Source organism: Rhodotorula toruloides, assembly GCF_000320785.1.
Source record: "Rhodotorula toruloides NP11 unplaced genomic scaffold Scaffold36, whole genome shotgun sequence".
NCBI lineage: Eukaryota > Fungi > Basidiomycota > Microbotryomycetes > Sporidiobolales > Sporidiobolaceae > Rhodotorula > Rhodotorula toruloides.
The window spans coordinates 80,457-100,972 of NW_015622996.1; the positions used below are offsets into that span (position 1 = coordinate 80,457).

General features: G+C 62.6%; 9 protein-coding genes across 9 annotated transcripts; 5 read left to right on the forward strand and 4 right to left on the reverse strand.

The window, feature by feature from the left end:
* Positions 1–664: 664 nt before the first annotated feature.
* RHTO_05749 (glycosyltransferase family 8 protein) lies at positions 665–3,514 on the forward strand (the record flags this gene model as incomplete). The annotated part of the gene is made up of 3 exons (XM_016419410.1): positions 665–932; positions 1,130–1,475; positions 1,537–3,514. The coding sequence occupies 3 exons, from the start codon at positions 665–667 to the stop codon at positions 3,512–3,514; spliced, it is 2,592 nt and encodes an 863-aa protein (XP_016269765.1).
* A 620-nt stretch (positions 3,515–4,134) lies between these two features.
* Positions 4,135–4,756, reverse strand: RHTO_05750 (uncharacterized protein; the record flags this gene model as incomplete). Its single annotated transcript, XM_016419411.1, has 3 exons — positions 4,135–4,152; positions 4,207–4,308; positions 4,367–4,756. The coding sequence occupies 3 exons, from the start codon at positions 4,754–4,756 to the stop codon at positions 4,135–4,137; spliced, it is 510 nt and encodes a 169-aa protein (XP_016269766.1).
* A 274-nt stretch (positions 4,757–5,030) lies between these two features.
* Positions 5,031–6,670, reverse strand: RHTO_05751 (uncharacterized protein; the record flags this gene model as incomplete). The annotated part of the gene is made up of 5 exons (XM_016419412.1): positions 5,031–5,037; positions 5,100–5,437; positions 5,499–5,822; positions 5,878–6,521; positions 6,580–6,670. 5 exons carry the CDS (start codon positions 6,668–6,670, stop codon positions 5,031–5,033), a joined length of 1,404 nt encoding a protein of 467 aa, XP_016269767.1.
* Positions 6,671–6,941: 271 nt separating this feature from the next.
* Positions 6,942–10,688, reverse strand: RHTO_05752 (C6 transcription factor; the record flags this gene model as incomplete). Its single annotated transcript, XM_016419413.1, has 9 exons — positions 6,942–7,819; positions 7,883–8,110; positions 8,190–8,331; positions 8,388–8,503; positions 8,589–8,651; positions 8,708–8,841; positions 8,945–10,409; positions 10,482–10,503; positions 10,611–10,688. 9 exons carry the CDS (start codon positions 10,686–10,688, stop codon positions 6,942–6,944), a joined length of 3,126 nt encoding a protein of 1,041 aa, XP_016269768.1.
* A 310-nt stretch (positions 10,689–10,998) lies between these two features.
* RHTO_05753 (uncharacterized protein) lies at positions 10,999–12,336 on the forward strand (the record flags this gene model as incomplete). The annotated part of the gene is made up of 1 exon (XM_016419414.1): positions 10,999–12,336. The coding sequence occupies one exon, from the start codon at positions 10,999–11,001 to the stop codon at positions 12,334–12,336; it is 1,338 nt and encodes a 445-aa protein (XP_016269769.1).
* A 187-nt stretch (positions 12,337–12,523) lies between these two features.
* On the forward strand, positions 12,524–13,936 carry RHTO_05754 (uncharacterized protein; the record flags this gene model as incomplete). The annotated part of the gene is made up of 2 exons (XM_016419415.1): positions 12,524–12,553; positions 12,626–13,936. The coding sequence occupies 2 exons, from the start codon at positions 12,524–12,526 to the stop codon at positions 13,934–13,936; spliced, it is 1,341 nt and encodes a 446-aa protein (XP_016269770.1).
* Positions 13,937–14,531: 595 nt separating this feature from the next.
* On the forward strand, positions 14,532–15,793 carry RHTO_05755 (uncharacterized protein; the record flags this gene model as incomplete). The annotated part of the gene is made up of 6 exons (XM_016419416.1): positions 14,532–14,577; positions 14,676–14,759; positions 14,822–14,948; positions 15,006–15,222; positions 15,282–15,334; positions 15,391–15,793. 6 exons carry the CDS (start codon positions 14,532–14,534, stop codon positions 15,791–15,793), a joined length of 930 nt encoding a protein of 309 aa, XP_016269771.1.
* A 160-nt stretch (positions 15,794–15,953) lies between these two features.
* Positions 15,954–17,117, reverse strand: RHTO_05756 (50S ribosomal protein l17; the record flags this gene model as incomplete). Its single annotated transcript, XM_016419417.1, has 2 exons — positions 15,954–16,841; positions 16,905–17,117. 2 exons carry the CDS (start codon positions 17,115–17,117, stop codon positions 15,954–15,956), a joined length of 1,101 nt encoding a protein of 366 aa, XP_016269772.1.
* Positions 17,118–17,412: 295 nt separating this feature from the next.
* Positions 17,413–20,471, forward strand: RHTO_05757 (uncharacterized protein; the record flags this gene model as incomplete). The annotated part of the gene is made up of 9 exons (XM_016419418.1): positions 17,413–18,214; positions 18,275–18,319; positions 18,377–18,525; positions 18,586–18,699; positions 18,756–18,833; positions 18,898–19,430; positions 19,498–19,848; positions 19,912–19,980; positions 20,051–20,471. 9 exons carry the CDS (start codon positions 17,413–17,415, stop codon positions 20,469–20,471), a joined length of 2,562 nt encoding a protein of 853 aa, XP_016269773.1.
* Between the last annotated feature and the right edge of the window lie 45 nt (positions 20,472–20,516).

A 20,516-nucleotide genomic window follows, 5' to 3' on the forward strand; every position in this document is an offset into this window, starting at 1 on the left:
GCTGCCGCCGCCGACTTCTCGCTCACAACAAGCCATGAAGCACTCCAACCCGAAAAACGGCTCAGACGTACCCGCCAGCCCGCCCAGATACCCTTCGACGCGACTATCGACCTCTGCTGCAGGCGCCATCGGCCAAGTCGCGGGCGTTGAGGCGAGTCGAGTTATTGTTTGGCGAGAGGAGACGCGACGGGCGGACGAAGGGAGGGAAGATGCGAGGAGCTGAGCCGGGTGCTGGAGGGCGTGTACGAACGTGCAACGTCGTTGTGGGTATGCCCTGGCGGGATCTGAGCGTGTTGGACTGGCTAGAGGGAGTGGTCGAAGCGAGCGAGTTGCCTGTGTCGAAAGGCGAGGCGGTTGAAGCGGCAAAGTCGGCCAGGCCGTCGGCCGTACCGAGTGTAGCAGGTTGTAGAAATCGTAGTAGAGCACCTCAGCCAGCCAGACAACCACCGCCATCGGAACGCTGCCAGACCTCCTCCTGGAGACCCGCCGACAGTGGCAGCTCGGCGGCTTTCGCTTGCACCGTCCTCATCAGCTCACCGAGTTAGACCAGATTGCTTGGAACCAGCTCACTCGCGCCGTACAACCCCGCCATCAGCGCTTCAGCCCGCTTTCGGTTGCTGCCTCTCGACGCCTCCTCACGAGTCGACCAACAACACCGCCGGCCATGGCGATGCCGCGGGCAAAGGACCGCGCGGTCGTGACGCTCGTCACCACAGACAACTACCTGCCGGGCGCGCTCGTCGCCCTGCGGTCGTTGCTCGACGCTGAAGGCGCCGCGCCCTCCCCGACCTCGCGCTCGTTTGCGACCGTCGCGCTCGTCACGCCGGCGACTGTGGGACATGGGACGGTCACGGCACTGCAGAAGGCGTTCGACATCGTCATCGGCGTCGAGCAGATCCTCTCAGAGAGCCTCGAGGAGCTGAAACTGCTCGGTACGTTCCCCAACCTCTCCCCGGGCCCCCGCCCTCCCTCCCTCGCGCCTGATCGGGTGGTTGGACACGCGCGATGGGTCGACACGAACGAGATCAAGGCGATCCTGGACGAGCGCTGACCCGATCTTGCCTGCGCCGCCGCCCTCCACCTCGACTCGTGCCCCATCCCGCCCGGTTTCGCCGCCTTGCCCAAACAGGCCGCCGAGACCTCGCCGCGAGCCTGACGAAACTCCACCTCTTCCGCCTGACGCAGTACGAGAAGGTCGTCTTCCTCGACGCCGACACGCTCGTCCTCCGTCCCATCTCGCCACTTTTAGACTTGCCACACCGCTTCGCCGCCGCTCCCGACGTCGGCTGGCCCGATGCGTTCAACTCGGGCGTCTTTGTCGCCGAGCCGAGCATGGAGACGTTCGACGGGTTGTTGCGGATGATGCGGAGCCGCGGCAGCTGGGACGGCGGCGACCAGGGACTCTTGAACGACTACTTCTCCGACTGGCATCGCCTCAGCTTTACCTACAACGTTACTCCCTCGGCTTACTACACGTGGGCACTCTCTCGTTGAGCTCGTTACGGTGACGACGGGCTGACCACCGCACTTCCGCAGTTACGCTCCTGCCTATCGACGGCACGGCCAGGACGTCGCAATCCTGCACTTTATCGGCGCCGAGAAGCCGTGGCACCGCGGTACTCGCGACGCTTACGACCCCGATGCAGCATCCAAGGACTACTACGGCCTGACGCACAAATGGTTCGACGTTTTTGAGCGGCACTTCGGCGCGATCTCGACCTACGACGTCGCCAGCCGGGTCGTCGCGCCTCCCTCGTTCCTCTCGCAAGCATTGACGAGTCTGCCGCCCCTTCCTGTGCAAGCGAAGCCGTCCCTTGAGCATCAGGCTGACGGTCCCGCTCCTTCGACGCCTCCGACCCCGACCATTTCTGTCGCTCCGCCTTCTCCTCCCCGCTCTCATGAGTCTTTCACGACCGCCACGCCGACCGCCACTACCCCGCTCGCCATCCCTTCTGCCCGAGCAGCCTCGCCTCCCCACCTTACTTGGGACCCAGCTCGCTCGTCCCCACCGCGCAATGGCCCGCCTCAAATGCGCGACGCCGTCCCCTACGCCCCGAACATCTGGGACTCGACCTCTCGCCGCGAGATGAAGAAGCGGTTCGAGCCGCCCGCGCGCTACCCTGAGCCGCCGAAGGAGACGCACGATTGGTACAAGGAGGTCATGAGCAAGAAGCCCGACCCAAGCCAGGTCAAGCCTGTCTTCCCGTGGGAACAGGCTGCGGCGAAGGAGGACAGGCCGGTGACGACGCCGGGCGGGACGGCGACTGGCTTCCAGTTCGGCTCGATGCCGCCTCCTCCGCCGACTCGGACTTTCAGCGACGAGGGTCCCGCTTCGTCTGCCGGCCCTTCTGCGGCGTCTGGCTCGTTCGCGCACTCGGGTCCCGGCACGTTCGTCAACGCCTGGGACTCGGTTCCTGCCATCAAGCGGTACGCAAGCTCGCTGGCGAAGCGGCAGACTGGCCACTCGAGGCGCATCTCCACCGAGGAAGGCAAGGGCGGACCTCAGAGTGGTGGTCTGAAGGGAGGCTCATCGACGGCGGTAGGCGGAGCGAACAACAGGCGTCGAAGCGGTTCCGCCGCGAGCTCATTGAGCATCACCCGCAACACCGACAGGCGGGATAGTGGACCTGGTCCTGGTGCCGCTGGGGCTGTCGCTTCGGGCGCTACCGCCGCGACTGCCGCCGCGACTCGCTCGCCCCGTCCATCATCGGTCTACTCGAAGGACGAGGATGCCAGCAGTCGGGACGGTGACGACGAGGAGGATGAGGATGCCGACGGCTCTACTGCGACGGACGACTGCGACGATGATGAAGAGCCGGAAGACTCGGAGGAGGGTATCGACCGGATCCAGATCAAGTTTCGCCGCGCTGTCGACAAGGGCGAGCTGAGCCCGACGAACCGCCGCAGCAAGAAGAGCAACAGCCCGTCCTCGACCGAGGAAGCCGCCGACACGGGTGTCTTCCCCCCTCGCTCGGGTCAGAAGACGCCCACCACCGCATCCGGCGTCTCCGCACCGACGAGTCCAACTCGTGCTCGCAAGGACTCGCGCTACGTTCCAACCTCGCCTCGCCAGCCTCGCTCGCCGCACTACGTCGTCGCATCTCCCGCTGCCTTCGCCAACGCTGCACAGACTTCGCCGCGTCAGCAACTCCGCCTGCAGATGCCCGTCTCGCCCGCCTCTGGCGCTCTCTCTCCCCGCCTCGCCGCCCAAGCCCTCCGCAATTCGACGGCCGCTCGCTTGACCGCATCTGGATCCGGCACTGGCGATGCGCCGCCTCTCCTTCGTGCTACGAGGGTCTTCAGCCCAGACACCGACACCGGCGTCGTCAAGCAGCAAGGACTCGCCGCTCTCCAGCGATTCGTTGAGAACATGGAGCAGCAGATGGCTTCGCAAGGCCACGCGTACCCGCAGCAGCAGCAAGTCACGTCGCAGCAGGAGTACCACCCTCAGCAGCAGCAGCAGCAGCAGCCACCATTCGGCGGCGGCGGCTCAGGCGGAGCCTTCCGCTGGTGATCAACCCCCTTCTCATCCTCTCCCCCTTTCGTGTTCGTATACTCCGTGCCCGTTTCCGTTCCGCCGTCTCTTCGTCATCGCCGTCATTCGGTCTTTCGTCCCATTTCCCTGCCACGTCTATTCCTCGACTCCATTGAGCCGGCGCGCTCGCCAAAACATCGTTCAACTCGATTCTCTCGCACTCTTACACTGGCCTCTCGCTCCCTACAGCCTCGTCCACCCATACACTCCCTCTCCCCTTCTCCTTTCCCTGTCGTTTCTTCCTTGGAACCATCTTTTTGGCCCCGCCTCTGTGCACACTCGCTCGCAAACACTCTGCAGCTGCAAATATATCCCTGTGCGTCGGATCTAGGCTGAGGCGGCGGTCATTGAGCGAGAGCGAGTGCTGCTGCGAGAGAGGAGAGGCGGAGGTCGAGCGAGGCGAACGAGTGATGAGTGAGGGCGCTTTTCGGAAGCTGGGCAACCCGCTTTGGTTGAGCTTGGCTGCGAGCTCGACTTGATGTCGTCTTGAGGCTCTATCGGCGCAAAGGCGGACGAGATAGACGAGCGGGCGAAGGGGAGGCGTCAGGCGACCGTCGGCCTAGAATCGCAACCCGACGGATCCGCGTGCTTCCCAGCGTTCATGCGTGCCGGAAGATCTGTGAAACGAACCGTCAGCAGAAGGGAAAAGGAGAATGCGAAAGGGCGCGCACCTTGAGACCCCACCAGTTGACGATAACGTAGCAGACGGTCACCGGGACGAGCAAGACAGCGAGGTATTTGTTGTAGGTATCTCGCGCGAGCGCATCGAGGATCTGCAAATCGCTAGGGGTGAGCGCGAAAGGGCAAGAGGAACGAAGAGAGGGAACGCACCCGTATGCCCGTTGGCGCGCAGAAGGGACCAATGAGGATGGACCAGAAGCCGAGGAAGAAGGCTAACGACGACCCCACGACGAGCGTCCAGCCCCATCGTAGCATCTCGCTATTCCCGTCCTCCTCTTCATCCTGATCTGCGAGATCCTCGTCCGCCGAGTCCTCCGGCTCAAGCGCCCAGCCGGCGGTCCCAGGGCCTTCCTCAACACTCGTGGTGCGCCGACGCAAGCCCGCAACGTCCACCAAGCCATCCTTGTCGCCTAGGTTGGCGGGAAGGTGTGTCGAGGCGAGTGGGGAGGGCGAGGAGGAACGGCTTAGGACGGGTGTGGAAGCAGGTGCGACAGCATTCGAGCTATCGATGCGTGTGGAAGAGCGGTTCTTGCGGCCCATTCATGCCGCGAAGCAGGAGGGAGTGTTGTAGTGGAGGGAGAGAGGCAAAGAGAGGGTACGAGTGCAAACGGGTCAAGCTCGTATTCTTCCTCGCCTGCAGAGGTATCGTTGACGCTCACACAGAATCCCTGAGACTGGACACGGGGCGAACGAGGCATTGCGGTGCGAGAGTAACGACAATAAGCGGAGAAGATACGGGTATGTAAGGCGCAAGCGAGTAGGTACAGTGCTATGCAAGAGAGAGATGGCATGTGTGTGCAATGAGAAGTGAAGCTCAGTTCCTGCGAGGGAACGAAGGCGTCAGGGCGGTCCCGGCCAGGAGAAAAGACATCGCGAGGCTCACCGTCGCTGAACCTTGGCAAAGATGCGGAAAAGGCTGATGACGAGGACGGCGACGTAGAAGAGTACGCTGCAGAAGATGAAGGCGACCTGCGCGATCTGCTGATTGCACATCGAGTCGGCCAGCGACCCGTCGACGTTGGCGGTCGCGGTGATGGGCGGCGGCTTGTTGTAGCGGGCGTACGGCGTAAAGGACGTGCATTCGAGTGAGGAGGTGAAGAGGTCGTCGAAGACGATCGAGAGGATGGCCGAGTACAGGCAGATGAAGATGAGCTCCGTCAGGGTATGGAACATCTTGGTGTGGATCTGCCACAGGCCGATCGGGAGCCCGAAGTACTCGATCTGTTCACGTAAGGCATCAGGAAGAGATGTGTGGCGGAATCCGGCGCCAAGGAAAACGCACGTAGAGCGTAATGAAGATATGGAGGATGGCGAACGGCGCGACGACGATGGCGAAAAGTGTCGAGGTCCCCATCACACCGATGACGCCGTTATTTCGCTCTTGAATCCGGATGTGTGCGGCGAGGCCGAGAGTGCAGCCAATAAGGATGAGGTTGATGCTGCGGAGGAAGAGCGGCGAGAACGGGTTGTGGAGGATGAAGTTCTCGAAGCGCGACCGTTTCGAGTTGGCGGCCGCCTGATTGCGCGAGAGCTCGAAAGGATCTTGGAAGTCGCGGGCGTTTTCGTCGCGGCGGAAGGGTGTCCAGGGTGTCGACCAGCCAGGAGTCTGCAGAAGTTGCTGGTCAGCGGGCGGCAGACGACGACAAAGGACCTAAGCGCACCGTTGTCTGGTTGAGAGAGAAGACGTTTGGCGGAGCGAGGCGGAGCCGCATCGACTTGCTCATTTTGCGATGGTAGTCCTGCTTCTCCAAGTCCCGATTCCGCGTTTCCTGCTCGCTCGTTCGCCGGCTCAACCAACTCAACCTAGACCGGACCGACCGCAGAGACTGGTGGTCATCCTGCGCCTCCTGGTCCGTGGTGTCGCCCGCATCGCGCGTCTTGCCCTTCTCTGCCGCCTCGCGAGGGTTGATGTAGCCGTGCACGCGGTCGAGGTATTTCCCCGTCAGCGTGAAGGTCCACCAGCCTCGATCGATAGGCGTCCCTGCTCCTTCTCTTGCCTCACCCCTCTCTCGCTGAACTGTATCTGCTGCGTGCGCCTCCCGAGGGGGAGCCGGCATGAGAGGCACAGCCTTCGACTCTGGCGACGACGAGTTCGATGCGCCATTCTGCTGTCCCTGCTTCTCTGCAAAGCCTCCTCCTTCTGCTGACCTGGGGGAAAGCGGTCCAGACAGCGAGCTGCGGTTACGAAGCGTCGAGGAGAGCGAGCGACGAGTGTCGGATGGGCGGCGGGGTGGAACGGGACTGTGGTGCTGGGGGTCGTCCTCCTCATCCGACAGCTCGTCAGGCGGTAGATTGCGCGCCCATGCTGCCCGCCTCGAGGTGTCAGCCAGTCGACACCGCTCGAAGTTGATCAGGAGACGCACAAGGGATCGTCACAACTCGTCGCTGGCCGGTCGGGAAGAGGTACTGGGCATAGCTGGACGTCTCTGAGGGAGACCTCTCGCGAGAGCTCATTCGAAAGCGAGTTCAGCAGCAGGCGAGTGAGGAGTCGAGGCGAAGTGTTCGGCGATGAAGCGAGCGGACCCTTGGCTTCAGTGTCACCTTCGTTGTGAGCGCGCGCTGAATGGAGAGGACAGCGCTAGTGATCAGAAGCGGTCTCTCCCCGGCTGCGCAATATCGAGGTGAGGAGGCGAGGAGTCCTCGAAAAATGGTTGCAACAGGGACGACATGAACGTATACTCCGATGTCGAGTCCCTACGACTCGTTTTGTACCGTCAAAGAAGGCTTACTCGTCGCCAACGAGCGTGCCGAAGAGGTTGAGCGCCGGGTTGATCCCAGACCCAAAGTCTCCACTCGCTCCCAAGCCCGCCGCGCCCGTGCCCCACAAGCTCTGGAAGAGCAGGTCCTGCTCGTGCCCGACCTGGATGCTGTGGTTCATCGGGTCCCACTCGAACGGATTCGAATAGTCGGCCCCAAGCGGCGCCGTACCGAGCTTGAAGCCGCCAAACTCGACAGTCTGCTCGCCTGTTGGCGTCGGCGCGAGCCACGACGGGTGCGAGGCGGTTGACGAGGTGGGCATGGGCGGCGGAGGGAACGAGGCGGGAGCGGGGATCGCGGCGGGGTGTTGCGAGCTGTAGCCGGGAGGGAGGAGGCCTTGTCCGGCCGAAGCGTGTGTCGGACTGATTGAGAGGCCGAGGGCGGGGAGAGTAGCGACGCCAGCGCCAGGTGTTGCAGCTGCTGAAGGCGGAAGGGAAGGTCCGGCGTTGGGAGTGGGCGCGAGGGCGGGATCTGCGGATGCGGGCGGTTGTAGGGCGGCAGCTTCGGGGTTGGGAGACGGCTGGTTCATCGCAGCCGGCGTTTGCGCGAGTCCCTCGCCATTTTCGCCGTTGGCCTGGCCGTTCGGACGCACGCCGAAGCGCGACAGGAGGGTCGGCTTGCACTGCTCCTGCAGTCGCCTGAGTAGCGCGGCAAAGCCTCGCCCGATGTGTTGGCGGTCGACGGCGTTATTGTGCAGGACGGCGATGGTCTGGTCGAGAAGATGGATGACCTTGGGCTGGCCGTGCTCGACAACGCCGACCGCGAGCGCCTTGAAGAGGAAGGTAGCGGCGAAGAGGATGCGCTGGTGCAGGCGAGACGGCGCCAGGCGGAGGTAGCCTTTCGGGACTGCGCAGCGAGCAAGCCTGATGAGCGAGGTCGGCGAACGGAAGGAAGCGAAAGGGGGCGTACCGAGGAAGTTGACCGTCCGGTCAAGAATCGACTGCGCCGCTGCGAGCGCATCGAGCACCCACTGTCCCTCCTGCAGGTTGAGCAGCGACGGCGAGACGAAGAGGAGGTCGTTCGCCTTGACTGCTCGGCGGAGGCGTTCTTGCAGAGCGCGCAGGGCGATCGCGTTGCCGTACAGCCGGACGTATTCGAACTCCATTTGCAAAAGCGTCGATTCGATGTTTCCTTGCTCTGACACATGAGCAGTCCGACATCAGCTCTGCGTTCTCGAAGCAAAGAGGAGCGGCGGAAGAGGGAGAGCTCAACGCACGAAGGACGGTCCGCGACTTCAAGAGCATCATCTGCAACTCGTGGTCAAGCGAGCGGACGAACGACTCCCACTGGCCGGTTCGCAGCATAGAGCGCGTGATCTCCTTGTTCGGGTACAGTCGCTCCTGTATCGTCCCCATGAGCTGCGAGGTGCAGAACGTGAACAATGACCGGAATGAGCAGGGACGATTGAACTCACGGCAGCGATCAGGCCTTGAGGAAGAGACCGCTCCGCCCACAGCTCGCTGAGCCCTTCCCGCCGAACTCCCTGACTGGCGTGGCTCGTCACCTGCTCCCACCACGAAGACGACATGTCTGCGCGCAGCAAAAAATACTCACATCAGCAACGTTTCGCAAGAGGCGCTTCGTCGCGGAGCTGGAGCGCTGAAGCGTCACGCACAGGCTTGAATGACAGCGTTCCTGCCGAGTCGCACCGAGACGTGCCGGTCGGCGTTGTAGCAGTCTGCAATAGCGCTGGTCAACAGCGTTACGAGTAGATGAGCGTAGGAGACGACTCACAGATCCACGTCCGCAAGCAGCGCTCTTCCTCCCAAGTGATCGGTCCTCGCTCCTTCTCCGACCCGAAGTAGATGTTGTGGATGCCGAGTTCCTGCGCGAGGCGGACGGCGCAGCCGATGAAGCTCCAGCTCATCCTGCAAGGGGCGATGTCAGCGCATTCTTCCAGCATCCCATTCGCATCTCGCTTCGTGCGTCGAGCGGGACACGAAATGCCATTCGGGGACGTGAGCGACTCACCCGTCGTACTGCGCACTCGAGCGCAAGAGTGCCTCCGCGTCCTCGACGCCCTCATCCTCCTCCTGCTCCTCGACCTCCTCGACCGTCGCAATACTTCCCGAATGCGCCCAACTCCGCCTCTTCCTCCCCCTCGGCCTCTCCCTCGTCTTCTGCGATCGCCCGACCGTGATGGGCGGCCACTCCGTCAACAACAGCAGCGCCTCGACGCTCGAGATATGCCTCAACTCGCCGCTCCCGTCGAGGATGCCGACGAGTTCGTCGCGGCAGTATTCGGCGAGCGCTTCGTGAATCAACCGAGCGCGCGGGCCGGAAGGGAGGGACGAGTAGCGAGCCGATATGGTGATCATCGCCGCGAGGAGGAGGGATTCGCGCGAGGTGAGGGAGCGAAGGTGGGCGGGCGTGAAGATCCGAGGCGAGAGGAGAGGGTAGAGAGGCGACATGTGGTGTTCGAAGAAGGAGAGGAGGGCCTCGGCTTCAGCGACCGTCACCATGCCCTCTCTTACGGGCACCCAGCGGTCCCAGCCTGCTTCTGTCTGGCTGAGAGGCGAAGGTGCGCCCGGTCGTCCGCGCTCCAGCTCCTTGCCCTTCCCGCTACCGGGCGTCATCGAGCCTGGTCCTGCTCCAGCAACGACTGCCGCACGTTCTCGAGACCGCGAGGCTCGTCGCTCGCGCGAGCGAGAGGCGTTTCGAGTGTTGCTGCCAGACGGACCGGCGCTTCGGGAGTCGGGAGCGGTGAAGGCGGTCTCTGCCGACAGGGAGCGAAGTGACGATGCCGTGGCGAGGAGCTTGAGTGCGTCGGAAGGGTTGTGTAGGGTCGACGACAGGAGGACGTTGGCGTCGGAAGGACCGCCAGGTTCGTGCGAGTCCCGGCGAGAGTGGCTCAAGTCCTCCATGTCCTCGTCCTCGTCCTCGTCTCCATCTGTTACTCCGCCTTCCTCGTCCGAGACTGTCGCTACAGCACTCGTTCCGTGAAGAGGCTGAGCGACGCGTTCGGGCGTCGACGTCCCGCTCGCTGTTCGAGCTGCGGCCAGATGACGAAGGTGCGGATTCATCGGGTCGTAGCCAACGGGAGGCGTCGATTGAGGCGGAAGACCGTGATGGAAGGGCGGGAAGGACATGACGGAGGGAAGGGAGGGAGTCGCAGCGCCGGAAGTGCTGGTCGAGGCAACAGCGTGCGCTGCTCGATTCGGCGGGGCGCTCCATCCGCCGACATGAGGCGTCGCATACGGGTGAGCGACCGCACGAGCGGGCGGAGCGCCTGGGGTGGACGAGGTCGACTCGTCGGGCGAAGAACCAGCCTTGCGGGCTTTTGGTCGAGTCGGTACGACGGTTGTGTAGGGTGCTGGTGAGCCGGTAGGGAGAGGTTCGAGGTAGGTTTTGGCATTGGCGCGTGCGACAAAGACACAGTCGCGGGATTCGCGGCGACAGCGACGGCAAGGAGGGTCGGATGGGTTGTCGGGATCGCCTGTAACGCAGCGGCCGCAGGTCAGCCGATTGCGCTCGTCTGCCGCAGGCGCTACAGCACTCCTCTACGCACCGAGGTCGCACTTGAGCTTGCGCTGCGAGGTTTCGGGGACGAGCGAAGAGTCAGCTGAGAGCGTTCAGCCCACCGGGATGGCTTCTGCGCGGCGAGGACGGCGTCGCAGGACGTGGGCGCCCGACTCACTGCTCGACAAGGTTGGCACGCTCGGTATGTGCGCTTCGGACGCGGGATCTGCTTCCCCGCCTTGTCGGGAGTGTCCATCGGGGAGAGAGCGGTGCGATGGCGACACGAGCGAGCCCAGGACAAGGACTGGCGCGCTCAGCTGTCGAGTGCGAGTCGAGATAAGCGTTTGGCGAGTGCAGCAGAGCCCCGCGAGCGTGATGGCGCGGGGTCGAGGAGGAGAAGGCGGAGCCGAACTTGGCCGGCGACCCTTTGACTGGTTCCACTCGCTCGACTTGGCTGGATCGCTCGCTTGACTGGCTCAGAGACTCTCCTAGACTCGCCGAGAGGTGCGCAGCCGAACCGCCCAAGTCCCGTTCCCCCGAGTTCATCCCGTCGTCCTCGTCGACAGATGAAGTCGCGTGCACCCTCCCTCCTCGACCTGCCCGTCGAGCTGCTCGACAAGATCCTCGGCTACGCTTATTGGATCCACCTCAGCTACGACATTGGACGATACAGGCCGATCTCGATCTGCCGCGCCCTGCAACCCTCCCTCGACCGCGTCCGCTATCGCGTAATCCCCTGCCTTTCGTCCACCGAGTCCGCCATCCTGCTCAGGGCCATTGAAGCACGTCCAGAGCTCGGCTTCTCATGTCAGCGACTCCACCTGAACACGCTTGGGGACAAGTCGGAAGACGAAGAAGTGGACGACACGCCCTACGACTCGGACATCCTCGCGAGGCTCTTTGCCTTGATGCCAACCCTCCGTCACCTCGACTTTACCAGTAGTCAGGTCGACCTTGCCGCCATCCTCGCTCTTACGAGCCAAGGCGGCGTCAATCTGCCTCTCAGCAATATCGAAACCATCTCCATAAGTCTTCATTCACCGACAGATCGCCCCCCCTTCGTTACCGATATCAGCCCGTTCATGCAGTACCACCGATTGACGACGCTCTCGGTCGACCACATCGTCGACGAACCGCTGAACCTTCGCCTCGTCACGTCCGGTGGACAGCCGTGTCCGAGTCTCGTCAAGCTCGAGATCGCAGGCGACCTGCCAGCGGCAGACGTCCACCAGGTGTTGAGAAGTGGCATCAACTTTCAGCACTTTATCTTCACCGACTTCTCGACACCCACATTGATCCGCACTTTCGCCCTCCCGGTGCCCATGGACACCGTGTGCATTCTCCACATCAACCAGGGTTGCGGAGACGACGGAGAATCGATAGACCGTGCCTGCGTACTCGCAGGGTTCTCTCAAGTCCGGGACCTTACCGTCAATGTCGGCAACTTGCGATTGTCGTCGGAGGCAGTGCGAATACTTCGCGCTCGCCCGCGTCTCGACGTCTTCTCCCTGTGGCTCGTCGAACGCAGCATCATGTACTTGGCGACTTTCCTCAACGGTCTTGGTCCGGCGCACGCACCGCGACATGTCGACCTCGAATCTCGACACTTCTACTGGAGTTATCAGGGCCGCCTTCCTCGCCCCGGGGACCAGCTCGATCTCTCCGATGCGGTGCTTCAGACGCGGAACAGCTGGTTCAGGCGGAACATGTGGACGGTCCCGTACCCGCTTGGCGATACAGAGCGGAGCGACCTAATGTGGCGCCTGCGCGAAGAGGCGGCTCGATGCGGGATCTCGTTCACGGGGAACGTTGCGATGGCGGCATACGTGCAGGATGTGTACGATGAAGTTCTGAAAGAGCTGAGGAGGGGACAGGTGGAGAATTTGTCGGTCCGCGACACCTGAAACGTTGCGAGTCTGACATCCGTTGGGACGCCAAGCGAGCTGTACCGTGCACTCAGACTTGATCTCTTTCCACCAGCCCCCGCACGAACTCGCACGAAAGCCGTCGTCGTCGAAGCTGCGCCCTCCTCGCCCCTCTTCCTGTCCCGCTCACTTCTCTCGCTGGCTTCCCGCTCAGACTGCTCGTACGATGTCTTCTGCTCGCCGGAACGACCCTCAGGTGCGCTCGCGTCCCCTCGCACGCGCTCCCACGTTGTCGCGAGCTCATCCACCTCCTCCCCACCTCGAGCAGGTCGAAGCGTCCCCGTCGCCTCCAGCGGTCGACAGGCTGTCCAAGCTGCCGATGGAGCTCTTGCAGAAAATTTTTGACGACGCCTATGCCACCGACAAGCCGACTGAGCCTCTCTCGCGCACCCTCCTTCCGCTCTTCGACCGCTGCGTCTGGCGCGACGTCAAGGTCGTCGGTGACAAGCGCCTCGTCGCATTCAGCGCCACTTTCCAGACTCGCCCGTCGGTTGGGAGGCACTGCCGCACCCTGAAGGTCCAGCACCTCAAGTCTCCGGCCGTCTCGCAAGCCTCTCTTGAGGCCGTCTTCGCGAACCTCCCGAACCTCACCAAGCTCGTCGTTCACGACGACTGGGAGATGTTCCTCGACGTCTTGCTCCCTGCCGGACGCCAAGCCCTCTTCCCTTTCAGCTCGTCGATAAGGCATTTCGCCTGCCTCTGCAAGACGCAGCGCGCCGACCCGTACCACCCGGCGTACCTCGGATCGCTCGCCAGCATGACGAACTTGACTGTCCTTCAGCTCATCCTCCGGCACAAATCGCGAATCAAGACTTTACGTTCGCGCGCTCATGGCGGCGCGGTCCCGCTGCCGCCGCTCGACGTCCTTTCCGTCTCAGTCTCGCACGGGCCAAGTTTCGACAGCCTGCACTTGCTTCTCCAGAGCGTGCCGACCATAAAGACGCTCGTTGTGAAGCATTACGAGGAGCCGTCAAGCTTGGTCAAGGTCATCTCTGCGCTTGCAGCTCCTGAGCACGTCGCGCAATTGTTCCTGATTACGTCGAGCACGTTGCATAGCGCTCTCCCCGCCGAGCTCAAGCAGCTCGCCGGCCTCAAGCAGATCATCTTCCGCGGCAACTTCTCGCGTCTCGGCCGCGATTCCTTCGACGTCTTGCGCGCGCTTCCGCTCGAGCGTATCGAGGTCTGCAAGAAGAGCGACATTTCCGCTATCGAGTTGAGTTTGCTTGTCGACGGACCGCGCAGATTGTCCAGCTTGAAGAAGCTCAAACTCGACAACGTCGACGGCAAGGCAGGCGACGTTGCCGATGTCACCTACGAGGACGTCGCGATGGACTTCGAGCCAGCTGGCTGGGAACTCCCAATGTGGACTTCGTCGTTTGGGTACGACGACTATCTCGATCTCAAGATGAAGGCTACCAAGGCGAACGTGGCTATCAGCGGCACGGTCAAGAACGCAGCACGCGTCGAGGAGAAATGGGAAATGGCAATTTTGGCTCTTGAGGACGACTCGGAGGAGTGGGACCTCTACGACAGCGAAATTGACGAGGAGTACTGGCTTCTCGAGGACGGATGTGGCTGAGGAGTCGCGTACTACGCAGGATGAGTTCGCTTGATGGAATCGCTTGGCTCTCGCAGGACGGTTTCGCTGTTGCTTTGAAGACGCGCGAGAGCACTATAGCGCAAAGCTGTACGTCCAAGTACGTCCGGGGCGGCGAGAAAAGCGCAGGATGTAGCAGTCCGAGATGGGCGGTACGACACTAGCTATGTAACAAGTCTGAGTCCGCGCTGAGAGTCTCAAAGGGCTTGAATTGCCTGCGGGAGCGAGTGGTCCTGGACAAAGGAGGCGGCGAGGAGGTTGGTGTTGGTCAACCCACCTCTGCTCGCGCCTGACTTTGCTAGACAAGTCTGGCTGCTTAGACTGGACTCTCAGAGACCCGCCAGACCAGCAACCACCGCACCCAATCTCTCCCAACCTTTGCCAACCCTTCATCGCTTCCTCGCAGCAACGCGGTACAACCTCGACAACAGCGCGCCTTGAGGGTTTGCAGGAGCGTTCGACGCCCGCAACAAGAGTATCCAGGAGCTAACACGCGAATTCAGCGTCTCCCGACGCCGTCGCTCACCACCCGCCTCGTCCATCAACCTCGGAGACTCCCCGGACTTGCCGCTGAACGATGGGCATCTGGTCGCGCACGTATGTGTGCTGTGCGGTGCCACTATGTGCGTATCGATGCGTCGTGCTTCCCCCACCCGAAGTTGTTGCTGACCTGTCTCCATCTCGGCGCGTTGCTCCACCTCCGGCATCGCACGACTCGCAGACAATGGCGGCATCTACGCTATCCTGGCTCAGTTCCTCGTGATCTCGGTCGTTGCGGGAGTCCTGTGTTTCGCGGCGCCTTCCAGTGCGTTCGCCCTTCTTTCGCGCGATCTCACCCTACCAGGTTAATCCTCCCATCTCGTGCAGTCGTTTCCGTCACCACGCCCTCCTTCCTTTCCTACATTCTCGGCGTGCTATGCTTCGCCGTCGCAGCCGGTCAACCTTTCGGCTTCTTCGGCGTCTACCGCGAGAAGCCACGCCTCTTCAAGGCTTTGTTCGTCTCCAGACCCCCCGCTTCTTTCGCACACCCCGCTGACACTCCGCCGCGCAGCCTTCGCATCAACGGCCTGCTCGTTACGGCTAGCATCCTCCTCTCGCTCGCCATAATCATCATCTCAGCAGTCCAGCACTCGAAGGGTGTCGACTCGTGCACCATGCTGTTCGGCACCGACAATGCCGACTCGACTGCCAAGAACATCTGCAACATCTGGACCTGGATCCAGATTGGCATTATGGGGCTGCTGTTTGCGATCGTCGCGCTTTGCGAGGTGCGTTGGTCTCTGTCAGCTCCCGAGAGCCGCCCCTCACCCGCTTCGCCGTCTCGCAGTTCTACTTCGTCTTCTACACGAGCATCTACGCCTCAGAACAGCGTCTTGACCAGTGAGTCTCGCCCATCGCCACCCGTAAAGACTGCCTGCTCAGCCGTTCTCTCGCAGCGCCCGCTACGACTCGGTCTACTCGACCGCGCAAGAAGAGATCCGCCAGTCGGGCCTGTGGGACGGCGCCTCGATGGGCCGCGCGTCCTACTCGCAAGACGAGCTCGCAGCGCCAGGCTACCCGCTCGGACACGGTCGGAACGCAAGCAAGTCGAGCGGGTTGAGGAACGAGGTCGCCAGGGGCGATGAGGAGGAGTACATTGCGGACGGCGGACGAGGTCAGGGCGGCAAACTGCGCAAGGGTGGCGGAGGAGGCGGCGGCAGGGCGCCGCTCAACGCGACGTCGGTCATCGGGTACCAAGACGAGGAGTACGCGCCCTACGACTACGCGAACCCAACCGAGCAAGGCTTCAGGCCGCCGTACGAGTCGTCGCAGATGCATGGGCAGCAACAGCGGTGGTAGGAGACGACGCACGGTCGAACGAACGGACACTGCTGAAGAGGTGGACACTCCACGATTGTCAATAGTCTCTTGTATAACTCTGATGCAACTGGCTCTCTGTACAAACGTCCGTGATGACTGCTGCGAGTTGCGAAATGCTGAAGGGTGCTGGGTAACGGATCTACACGCGCTGCACCTCGCTCTTCTCGTTGAGGGTCGTCCCCTTCTCCGCCTCGAACGTCGCCAGCGCCGCCTTCCACCTCGCCCTCCGCGCCACCCGGTTGTAGAGACCCTTCGCAATCGAGATCGGCCCGGTCGCCTCGGAAGATCCGCCCTCCTTGAGCGTCTGGTCCCAAGCGGTCGTTCGCTCTCCTGCCCGCGGAACCCTGCCGACCCTGGGCACGGTAAGAACGGGATTGGGCGGTCCCTTGATGTCCATTGAGCCGAGTCGTGAGGTGAGCTGCTTGATGGTGCGAGAGGGGTCGGGTGCGGAAGAAGTCGAGAGCACGAAAGTCGCCATGGAGGTGAGGTAGTGGTGGTAGGTGCGGTCGAGGAAAAGAGTCGCGGGATGCTCGACGACTGTAGGTCCTAGCGGCGAGACCACCTCCTCGCCCTGCTTCTCCGCGACAGCCTCCTCGCCTTCCTTGGCCTCGACGACAGCCTCCTCGCCCTGCGCCGCCTTGACATCCTCCTCCAGGACGGGTACCGTACCCTTGCGGAACTTGAGTGCCTTGAAGGCGTTCTTCCTCGACAAGGGTGCAATCGCCTCCTCCGCCATCAACAGCTCGCCAACCTTGTCCGCACCCTTGCTCTCCACCCGCTCCCTAAAGTCCCACCAGACCCGCTTGTCGTTGCTCTCCTGCGCCTTGATCGCCAGCTCGCGTCCGATGGATCGTGCGGCAAACTCGAAGCGGAGGTCGTTCGGGTTGTCGACGAGTTCGAGAACGGCGACGGGGGCATTGTCGCCTCCTCGGTTGCCGGCGAGGGTGACGCGCGTGTAGCCGCCTGGTCGGTCAGCGTAGCGCTGTGCGAGGTGTCCAAAGAGAGGCTTGATCGACCGGTCGCCCGTCTGCGAGCGAGTGAGCACGAGTGAGCGGGGTCCGGGAGTCGCAGAAGGAGAGGATGGACGCACGAGGAGGAAGCCCTTTGCGCGCTGGTAGTCGCGCTTGGTGCCTGACTTTCCCCATCCGATGACCTGGTCCACCAGCTTGCGCGCCGCCTTGGCCTTTGCGACGGTGGTCATGATCTGTTCATGCTCGAGGACGGACGAGACGATGTTGCGAAGCATGAGCATGCGGTGAGCCGTTGGCCGGCTCAACTTGGCGAGCTTCTTCCCGTGGCGCATGGTGGCGTGCTAGTCTCTCTGCTGGTCCGCCTGGTCGTCGTCGTGTGCGAGTGCCGATGAGGAGGGGGTCGCGTCGAGCGGTGGTGACAACTCGCGCGCGGTCGATTCCTGCAGGCGTGCGTCGGCTGAGCGTGTACCGATCCAGCCAAGCAGTCAAAGCGAGCACCAGCTGAGCGAGAGGTGGAGAACGAGGCCAGCCCGCTTCATCTCGAAAGCTCAGCCGACGACCACCGCCGTCTCTCGCCAGCAACAGCTGCTGTGGGCCGTGTGGAAGTGTACAGGCGCTCGCTGAGACATGCTTAGCTCGGCGCGGACAGCGGCAGGACGGGCGACCTGCGCCGCCTGCGCACGACGACCACCTCGAGCGACCCTCTCGACGACGACATCTCGCCTCGCCACGCTCGATGGACGGTTACTGAGGACGGCCAGTGGGTGGCATGTGGTGGGAAATCAGCGCAGAGGGGCGGCATCGTACGCTCAGGCGGGGAAGGAGGTCGAAGAGCAATCCGAGGAGCGGGATGAGGAGGCGGATGCGAGCGAAGCTGTCCATCGTGAGGAGGAGGCCAAGTCGCACGACGCTCTGAACGCCATGCTCGACGCCATCGAGAAGCCAACACAGTCGTCAGTCGCCGAATCGTCTGCTTCGCCCTCTTCCACCGGCGAGCCATCGTCCAGTGCGCCCCCGAAGAAGAAGAAGACCCCTCTCGAACAAATCATGGACCCAGAGAAGGGCCAGCCGACGTTGAAGGATCTCGAAGCGTTCCGTCCCCGACGATTCACCATCCCCGAACCGACCTCTCCTCAGTCGCACCGGCTCGTCTACGAGAAGGTATGGGAGAAGACGTACAAGATGATCGACCGAGCCTTCACGAAGCGGCAGGTCTTCAACTTTGCGTACAGGCACGGCCTCAACCTCGACACTTCGGACGAGCGGATGCGGACGGCGCTGCACGGCGTCAAGCACAAGTGGTGGAAAGCCAAGGCGCTCGACCAGATGAACAAGCGCGAGCTGTGCTACACCATCATGCGGCTGCACTGGCACATGCAGAACCCGACGACCCTGCCCAAGCCGCAGACGGGCAAGACCTCCTCGATGAGTACGTTCATCCTTTCCCGCGTCTCCTTCCGAGCATACGCTCACACTCGCTATTGCACAGCTGTCAACCTCACCGACCGCGACCTCTTCCTCATCCTCTCTCCCAGTGCGTCTCCCTCAGCATCCTCATCCCGCTCTCGCAGCTGACACTCGTCGCCAACAGACTCCACCCTCATCAGCAACCTCTCCCGCGAGCACAACGTCAAGATACTCTTCCGTCGCTTCCCCGACCAAGGGCGAGTCGGCATCATCTTGTCCGGCGCGCATGCGAACCTCGTCACTGCGCGAGAAGAGGTCGAGGCGCTTTCCGAGGTACGCCCTCGATCGCCTATCCCCTCGCTTGAGCGCAACTGACGTGTCTCTTGGCTGCAGACCTGCGAGAAGACCGAGTTTCACCTCCCCGCGCCTGCGACAACCTTGCGACCGGAAGTCTATCAGGCCATCTCGCGATCATCCAAGGCTTTCCTCGAGCCTGGGTCTGAACCGGTGCGTTCTGATGGCCTTCTCCGATGTAGCGCTTGCTCACGCGAGTATTCCCGCAGGACAAGCTGAAGGCGAGCGCTGTCGAGGCCAAGTCGATTGTCAAGACGGAGCGTCATGTCGTTGCCGCCTTCAACGCCGTGAGTCCCGCGCTATTCCGTCGACTCTCTCTCTCTCCCGCGCTGACCCATTCGCGACGCACAGGACTCGGAGCGCAAGTCAACCGCGCTCTTCGCCTCCGTCCCGCAAAACCTCGACACCCTCCGCTACTCAATGTTCCCGCACTCCTCCCTCGTCCCCGTCTCACAAATCCTCACGGGCGGAACCTCGTCCTTCGCTCGGTTCAAATCCATCTCCCTCTCGTCCACCTCTTCGAGCGTCGCAGAGGACCCGGCGCACAAGGCGCATCTGGAGATGCTCCAATGGACGGAACGGATGCGGCTTGAGCGCTCGGCGAGGATTGGGATCTATGCGCCTCCTTCGACGGACGGGTCGTCAAAGACACCCGCCGAACTGTCGATCCTCCGCGCTTTGCGCGCCCCCTTCGCGGAAGAAGAAAAGGAAGGGAAGGAGGTGAACGTCTCTGCGCGATTCGGACACGTCGCTTGGCCGCTTTATCGCGATTACGAGCGACAGTCGGCGCTCGGACCCGTGTTGGAGGGTAGTTGGCCGTTTGGGCGGTTCGCGGACTGGGCGAGCGAGACGGTCAAGAAGGTCAAGAACGTGTTCCTCCCTTCGTGCGTTTCCCTCCGGTCTTCCCCTTCGAGTCGCGCGCGGGAGCTGATGGGGAAATCGATTGTGCAGCCCCCCGAGCGGCGTCCTCCAGTCGACCAAAGTCCTCGAGCCTCTCCCCGTCCCCTCCGCACCCTCATTCGCCTCCCTCCTCTCGACAGCGCTGGACGAACGCGCCTCGACCTCCGAAGCCGAGCGTACGAAATCCCTCCTCTCGGGTCCGCGCCTCGAAACCGTCGTTTTCAGGCGATGGACTTACAGGCCCAAGACGCCGGCCAAGGGGGGAGAGGCGCAGAGGAGGCTGGAAGTTGTGTTTGAGTTGAAGGACGCCGAGGAGGTGCCGGTTGTGAGGGACATGCGGATCTTGAAGACGACCGTTAGGCTTGTGAAGGAGAACAAGGTCGATTTGATGATTCCCACTGGGTGCGCATCACGCTTCCTTGCTTCACTGTTGAGGTTGTTGTTGACCGACTTTGCGCGGCGCAGATCGCACGACGCGCAGTTCTCGATGTCGACCACGACCGAGGTCCCGCAGGACGAGTACCCGGCGGCGTTGTACGTCTCGCCCTTTTGCTCTACCTCCTCCGCGGACGCTCGCTGACTGTGAGACCGCTCGGCACGTCAGCACGACGGCCGCTCTGACGTTCCACGGCGCTCCGCCGCTGACGATCCACCACAAGTGGGGCATCTTCATGCTCGACACGGATCACTACGTCCGGCGAACGATCATCCCTCCCTCTTCTCCCTCCAACTCATCTACGAGCACCTCCCCCTCTTCAGCGCCATACGACCCCTCGTCGCCCTCCGTCCCTCCCGCACCTCTAACAATCCAAGAACGCTGGCACTCGCTCACGCGCGACGGGTCGCGCGGAGTAGATGTGAGTTACGAGCTGGGCAAGGGTACGGTTGAGGAGGTTAGGAAGGCGGGGTTGTGGAAGGCGGGTTTGGAGGCGGTCGAGAATAGGTGTCTTGGGAAGAGGGCGAGGGAGGGGAGGGAGGGGGAGGGGACGGGAAGCAAGGCGGGGTTGTTGTTGTTCAAGCGGTGAGGGTAGACCACAACTCGCTCTCTCTTCGACACTCGACCTCACCCG